The following is an 8,359-nucleotide window of genomic DNA, read 5'->3' as shown; positions in this document are numbered from 1 at the left end:
ACAGTAAATAAACGTTTCTAGCAACTCTAAAATCTATATGGATTGTACTGGACTTGCTATTTTATCATAATTGCTCAAAGAAAGTCTGTAATGAGTTTTTTTTTCACGACATTGAACATACAACATTCGAACTTTGACACACAAAAATTGAATTCGTTCAGTGCGCGACATACGACATATGACATTCGAAAAAAATTGAATTCGTGCAAAAAAAGGACATTGAATATACGACATTTGAACCTTGACAAGCAAATATTTGAATGTAGTTCAGTGCGCGACATACGACATAGACATTCGAAAAAAAAATAATGTCGTGCACAAAACGACATTGGGCTTACGATTATTCGAACTTTGACACACAAAATTTGAATGTAGTTCAGTACGCGACATACGACATTCGAAAAAAAATAAATGTCGTGCACAAAACGACATCGGACATACGACATTCGAACTTTGACACACAAAATTTGAATTTCGCTCACGACATTGAACATTTAACATTCGAACTTTGACACACAAAAATTGAATGTCGTTCAGTGCGCGACATACGACATATGACATTCGAAAAAAATTGAATTCGTGCAAAAAACGACATTGGACATACGACATTCGAACTTTGACAAGAAAATATTTGAATGTAGTTCAGTGCGTGACATACGACATAGACATTCGAAAAAAAAATAATGTCGTGCACAAAACGACATTGGACATACGATTATTCGAACTTTGACACACAAAATTTGAATGTCGTTCAGTACGCGACATACGACATTCGAAAAAATTAAATGTCGTGCACAAAACGACATCGGACATACGACATACGAACTTTGACACACAAAATTTGAATTTCGTTCAGTGTGCGACATACGACATTCGAAAAAAAAGTAATATCGTTTAAAATACGAAATTGGACATACGACATTCGAACTTTGACACACAAAATTTGAATAACGTTCAGTGCGCAACATATCACATTCGAAAAAAAAAATGAATATCGTGCAAAAAACGACATTGGACATACGACATTCGAACTTTAACAAGCAAAAACTTGACATTACGACATTCAAAAAAAAAAATGAATGTCGTGCACAAAACGACATTGGACATACGACATTCGAATGTCGTTCAGTGCGCGACATTGGACATACGACATTCGAACTTTGACAAACAAAAATTGATTGTCGTTCAGTGTGCGATATGCGACATACGAAATACGAAAAAAAAGGTTGAATGTCGTGCGGTAGGGTTCTAGCCAAGACTAAGCTGGCCCGACCCAGGGAGTCTTGAGAATTGCTCCAATGGTATCGTTAGACTCAGTGAAGATAGTGCTTGAAGTTTCATGACTGCCTTTACAGTTCTGAAAAGTTCATAGTTTGAGAATATTACCGGACTATGTCCTATGACCTTGACCTCTAGCCGACCGGGTTCGAACCTGACTTGGTCTGTTTTCTCTCTAGGTACTGGCTTGCCCTTTGCAACAAGGTATCATTCATTAAAATCGGACATCAGGTTATGAAGACATGACTCCCCTTTATTATCAAATGCGTTTTAAAGAGTAAGATATCAAACTGAAATTTCTATTAATAAGTAGTTGGAAATATTGTCTAAACGAATATGAATAACAATTTTCTTCCCCGTTCCCGTCGTCGGGAACATTTGCTAAACTTTGCTATTTCATGGCTAAAAATTTTAGCCGTAAAATAAGGAAAACGTGCTTACAAAATATTTATTTTTTTTTTTTTTTTTGTTTTTTTTTTTTTTTTTTTGTAAATAACTGCGAATAAAAACTTGTTTTGATAGAAAGTGATAAAATCTGAAAGTTTGTGACAAAAAGAGCTACATCTGTTCGTCCGTCTTTAAGTAATATAGGATAAAAGCTGGATCTCCGTACTTTTCCGTTTGGAAAAAATCTGTGTTTTTCATTAACTTCAAATAATTGTAGAATTATTATTATTATTATTATTATACCAGATTTATATAGCGTCCTTTTCATGATCAATTTCACGTTCAAAGGCGCTTTACATAGTTCAAATGTAGCCACACAGGGCGCATAATTCATCCTCTACTAGTACAGTACACAGAACGATCTGACCAGAAGGACAGAGTGAGACAAAGCCCCCACGACAGAGAGATCAGAAATCAGATTCAGGCTTGTCCGGCTAACTTAGCCTAGCTCGTTGCAAATAGACAGCCTGGTTCTTTAACGTGCCCAGTGTATAGCACTGATACACATGGGTTCCTGACCAGTACACCTCTAGTTGGGTGGGAAACACTGAAAAGCGTTTCTGAAAATTCCCGAGTAGCTGCCGGGGATCGAACCCACGACCTCAGGATTGGAAGGCCAGTGTGCAAACCACTGAGCTATCCGTCCACCAGAATGCTTCAAACACAAGATATTTTAATGAAATGACTTTTATAAAATTATGATTTCTAAACAGATATGTAATTTGTATAATTTTACCGCCTACGGGTTAGTCGGGGGACTGTCTCAAAATATACAATTTTTCGTGAAATATGCATACTTCTTCATTATATTAAATAGAGGGGTAGACCTTGTCAGAGGAGTCATGTCTTCATAACCTAATGTCCGATTTTAAGAAATGATATAAATTTTTGCTTGTCAAACTTCGAATGTCGTATGTCCAATGTCATTTTGTGCACGACATTTATTTTTCTGGAATGTCGTATGTCGTATGTCGCGCACTGAACGACATTCAAATTGTGTGTGTCAAAGTTCGAATGTCGTATGTCTAATGTCGTTTTTTACGCGACATTCAATTTTTTTCGAATGTCGTATATCGTATAATTTTGTGTGTCAAAGTTCGAATGTCCAATGTTGTTTTTAAACGACATTCAACTTTTTTTGAATGTCCTATGTCGTTTGTCGGGCACTGAACGACATTCCAATTTTTGTGTGTCAAAGCTCGAATGTCGTATGTCCAATGTTGTTTTGTACACTACATTCAATTCTTTTCGGATGTCGTATGTCGCGTACTGAACGACATACAAATTTCGTGTGTCAAAGCTCGAATGTCGTATGTCCAGTGTCGTTTTCTGCACGACATTCAATTTTTTTTCGAATGTCGTATGTCGCGCACTGAACGACATTTAAATTTTCTGTGACTAAGTTCGAATGTCGTATGTCAAATGTTGTTTTGTGCACGACATTCAACTTGTTTCGAATGTCGTATGTCGCGTACTGAACGACATACAAAATGTTTTGAATGTCGTATGTCGTTTGTTAAGCCAACTTCACACAGCTGAAACATTTTTATTGTCAGTCTAGTGGATAGTCTACATATAATATTTCAACCGTGAATTTTAGACAATGAAGTATAGAACTACAGAGAAGGGGAAATGATAAATTAAGTATAAACAATAATACACATAGATCCAAAATATCGACGAATGAAAGCGTATCATGTGACCAGTCATATCTAAACACCTTTGAATTTTGTCACATGTTCATACTGAATACAATATGACTCATAAATAGATTTTATGTGGGGTATCAAATGCATCAGTTCATTTCTATTTTGTCCTTAGCAACAGATTGCACAGCGTACAAGTTAAGTATATTCGTATATGAAAGCAGAAATATTGGAGTACGTGGCTATTCTTTCTTTATTCTTTTCAATTAGGTACCAAACTAATCTTATTGCGATTATTTTTCTTCCGTTGTATCTCCCTAGAATTGTGATTATTACAGAAACATGTGTAGATTACTGGCATAATTTTGTAATTTAGATAGACAAATATGGACAACAAATATATTTGATGTTAAAACATACACATGTGAAAGTTGTATAAATCACAGGAGCAAAATATTCGCACGCACTAGAACATGAATAGCAACGTAAATAATAATGAAAATTGTTTGTTATTTTCCAGAATAAAACTCGTCACATAAGAAAATACGAACACTCCATTATATTCACGAGCTGGCAATTTACGCCATCACGTAAACTGATTTGTTATATAATTTAAATATTAGATGACGATCATACTCCCAATACCGCTAGTGGTATAGGACGGGCTTAGTCGCAGCTTGCGGAAGAAAATAACGATTTGATCACACTACGGATTGCTTTATGGATTATTAAAATAATTTTCTATAGTTTATGAAGTTCAATTTCGTCAGTGCACAGTTTTTGTTGATCGCAAAAGTTGCTCTAAATATGTTACTTGCCGTAAAATTAAATGAACTTTATATGTAAATGATAAAGATCAGATTTAATCTACGAAAGAAATACCGTTTTTATACATATCTATAAACTGCAACTTAATGATAACGCACGTTCCAGTGTGCAGCAAAGAAAATCTTTATTCAGTAGCACTAGATATATTAGCTGTAGACACAAAGATATATTCAGCACTTTCGTGTATACTGTTAGCATAAGCAGGCGGAGTTTATTTAGATGCATTAAGTTTAAAACAACAAATTATGCCTGCAGAGGAGTTGGATGATTTTAAAACAACTGAAAATATTCTTAGTGTGTATCCACCCATTCTTTTAAGCCTCGGTCTAATTGGAAATATTTTATCTGTCGTTGTGCTTTCACAGGCTCATAACAGAAAGACATCAACTGGAGTTTCACTGATTTTCTTGGCGGTAACAGACAGTTTAATTCTTATCAATTCCGTATTTGTGCGATGGCTGGATCATTTGTTTAATGTTGATTTCAGGAATTATTCAACGGGATCATGTAAATTCAGTGTCTTCTTCACATATTTATCGTTGCAACTATCAGGTTGGATTCTAGTGTTTGTGACAACTGAACGCGTATTTAGTGTTTTGTATCCGCTAAGAGTCCGTGATATTTTCACAAGGAGGAGAGTACTTATCATTTTGTTTCTTTTAGTTCTGTTTCTGTCTGGTTTGAATGCCCACTTAATATATGGTTATCAGCTAAAATTTAACGAATATTTTGAAAGTCTACGCTGTGAGGTGATTCCGGAGCACGAAGAGTTCATGTTTAAATTTTGGACATGGATCGACTTCGCTTTTGCATTTGCAATTCCTTTTTGTGTTTTACTGACTGGTAATGTAGCTATTATAATCAAACTAAAATCGAGTCGTAATTTTCGGGAAAGGAGTACAATACCCTTGGAAAATGGTTCTCAATTAAGAGGTGGCAGTACATTTCGCCGAGAAAGAAGTACAACGTTTGAATTCACAATTACAGCAATTATATTGAATGTAACATTTGCGATTTTAGTATCACCTTTTTCAATATTTGCAATTGGTCAGCCATACTGGTTTCCAAATGACACAATGACACCTGAACGTCACGCCAAATTGGTACTTATTGGAACAATACTGCTGATGATTCTGTATACAAATAATGCAATTAACTTTGTCTTGTATGTTTTGTGTGGATCTAAATTCAGGAGGGATTTTATTAATCTTTTCTGTTGTTCAAACAAACGACGTCAAACCATATCTAGCAATAGGACTATCAACAGTTTAAGTACAATCAGTTCCTAAATATTTCTTTCCTCTCATAATCTTAAGTATTAGTAAATATGAGTAATAGTCTACCGAACTTAAAATCATTTTTTTTTTTCAGTTTAATAAGTTACATTTTTTTGCAAATGAATTGTGTTTGGATGACGTTTGTAAAAATTCCACTGTATTTATAAGCTATAAGTACTATGATCATGTTGAGAATTTTGAAAAACTGATATTTATATAAGGTGAATTTCACAGCAAAAAAGGACACGACCAACAAAACATCTAATATAAATTTCGTATTCCGTACATTTCCCCGGATATGTACCACTTCTTACTGTAGGTTGCTCCCTCAAGTCGAAACAGTCTCTTATGCTCATTTCATTAATGAACACGATAAAACTTTATTTAGTAAGAAAATGAGGCAAAAAATAAACAGCTGAAACATTACATTACCTTGGGCAATTTTGAAGGAACTTGTATTAATTTATCATTTTTGCCATTAGACTAACAATATTTACATAGAATTTGTTGTAAATAACAAGATGTTACTACATGGATCATTTTTACTTTTTTTTTGCTATGTAAATGTTAAAACTTCAAACTGGATTTTTTTTTGTTTCGATAGGTAATATACCTATATCTGTCATACAAATAAGTGGGTGACTCATCTATTCCATTTCATTTTAACGCATTATCAATTTAAACATTTAATAGCATTGAGACTGAGTATTTTTGCAACTATCATAATTATATTTATTTGAGATGAACAATCCGAAGAAATAATATCATCATAAATGCAACAATTAATAAAAAGAAATAAAAATGTGAATGAGCAATCAACTCCTTCATGATAACTATTTGAAATGTGAGTGTAAGATCATGAATATCTAATGAATTCTTCGATTTTTTTTCTTAAGAAAGTGGCCCTTAAAGTAAAGAATATTGATTTATCTCGAAGTGTTTATCTGTAAACTAACAACTAAGTAAACAAGTACCGTTTGTTTGTTAAGTTAAACTAGAAATTCAGCGATCCTAGGTGATTCATGAAACCGAAAAGTGAAGTTTTGCTTTAGGGAAGGATAAATGCAATGAACAGTCAGCTACGTTTTCTTTTTAAATGCCAATCCGGTTAGCACAGTAGAAGTAGAGTTCAACCCCAAGCGAAAAGGATATGACTTGTTTTCATATAAAACAATTTGTAATGAGTTACATTTGTTTTCCCTTTCTGTATTTCATGTTGGAAAGTTGCCAGTCAATACAGAATTATGTACAATGATTCAGTAACTGAAAGATCTTTGAAATGGCTTAAACGGCCCTGCTTCGTCGGGCTCGTTAATGGTGTTTAAATTTATCCTCTACCTTCTATAGAATCATTTTGTAACACTTATTTGGTTCTTTCTGCTATTCGATTTTGATCTCTGCTCTTATTTTATCTTTTTTTTTTTTCAAACAAACAATTACACTTAACTACATGTACGTTTGCTGCATAAAAGTTTACATTGGAAGACCGATAATACTGATATGCCTTTTAAATGGATTTTTGGGGGAGAGGTGAGGATTGACAATGTGTGTTTCAATATTACCTGTCATTATTTTTATTGAAATGATTTTTTCATTTTGTATGTGAATGTTATTGATAAAACATCATCTATGTCATTGAATACAGTTTCATTAATCATGTGTTAAACAAATGGCGTCGCATTTATAATTACCTTTTTAACAGTCTGAAACATATTGAGTAGCCGAGTTATCACCTTTCACGACGGTCTTTCTAATTCCGAAATACATTTCCGGTATTTTGTTTCCAAAATCAATTCAGGCATCACATTTTGTAGGAGAAATATGAGCCGTGCCATGAGAAAATCAACATAGTGGGTTTGCGACCAGCATGGATCCAGACCAGCCTGCGCATCCGCGCAGTCTGGTCAGGATCCATGCTGTTCGCTAATGGCTTCTCTAGTTGCAGTAGGCTTTAAAAGCGAACAGCATGGATCCTGACCAGACTGCGCGGATGCGCAGGCTGGTCTGGTTCCATGCTGGTCGCACACCCACTATGTTGGTTTTCTCATGGCGCGGCTCATATATTGTCAGCTTTGAACTTGTAGTTTGTTTTCCAGTGATATTTGCATTTGATGAATAATTATGAACAGATGACTGAAGAATGCTTTTTGCCTGTATTTGTCCTTATTCACTTTGAATAGATTTGATTTTGAAATGAACGATAAGATCAACCTGTCCGTTGTAATAAGGAAGTACATCTGCGAAAGTGGGATTACTTTTTCCAGCAAGGATTTGTTATCGTGGTTATAGGGAAAAGATAAAAATAATAAAAAAAAACAATTCTCCTCATTTGTTATGAAAATAGTGATATCTAATATTTACAAATATTTTGCATGTTGTTTTTTTTTTTTCGATTTTTCTATTCTATTTGTTCATAAATCTTCAAATTTGTCTACTTTTCCAGAATATGTAGATGTCAGAACAGTTAGTGTGAACTATTTTTACAATTTGATGCTTTTATCAAAAGCACTTGCATAGAATGTAAATACAAATATGTGTTTGTATTGTACCGTACACGTTATTTGAAAGAATAATAAAACTATATATTATGTTTATAGAACTAGGAATTTCTACGAATATCTAATTGCTGTATAACATAAAAAAATTGAATCGTTTTTTCCTAGCTCCTTAAAAATGCACTGGTGTAAAATAATTCGGTGAAACAAGTGATATTCTAAGAAAAGCATGGCTCAACGCAAGTTAGAACAGCACGGATATTACAAACCTTAGTAATATCGGTGCACTGCAACACAGGTGTTTGTTGCTCTGTTGCAAGGAAAATAAAGCATTCGTACTACGACTGAACTAACTGTGAGGGAATTCGCTGCCAAATCGGTTAAGCAG

At 34.2% G+C, this 8,359-nt stretch overlaps 1 protein-coding gene across 1 annotated transcript; it reads left to right on the top strand.

Moving 5' to 3' along the window:
• The first annotated feature begins 3,631 nt into the window (after positions 1–3,631).
• On the top strand, positions 3,632–7,293 carry LOC128557483 (nociceptin receptor-like). Its single transcript, XM_053544877.1, has one exon. The coding sequence runs from the start codon at positions 4,445–4,447 to the stop codon at positions 5,486–5,488; it is 1,044 nt and encodes a 347-aa protein (XP_053400852.1). The 5' UTR covers positions 3,632–4,444; the 3' UTR covers positions 5,489–7,293.
• Positions 7,294–8,359: the final 1,066 nt, after the last annotated feature.

This window comes from Mercenaria mercenaria, chromosome 5 (assembly GCF_021730395.1).
Source record: "Mercenaria mercenaria strain notata chromosome 5, MADL_Memer_1, whole genome shotgun sequence".
Lineage (NCBI taxonomy): Eukaryota > Metazoa > Mollusca > Bivalvia > Venerida > Veneridae > Mercenaria > Mercenaria mercenaria.
The sequence above is the reverse complement of the archived record's forward strand: the minus strand, read 5'-3'. Positions and strand labels throughout refer to the sequence as shown.

Coding starts and splice junctions, on each gene's coding strand:
- LOC128557483 (XM_053544877.1), top strand. CDS start 4,445: ATGCCTGCAGAGGAGTTGGATGATTTTAAAACAACTGAAAATATTCTT.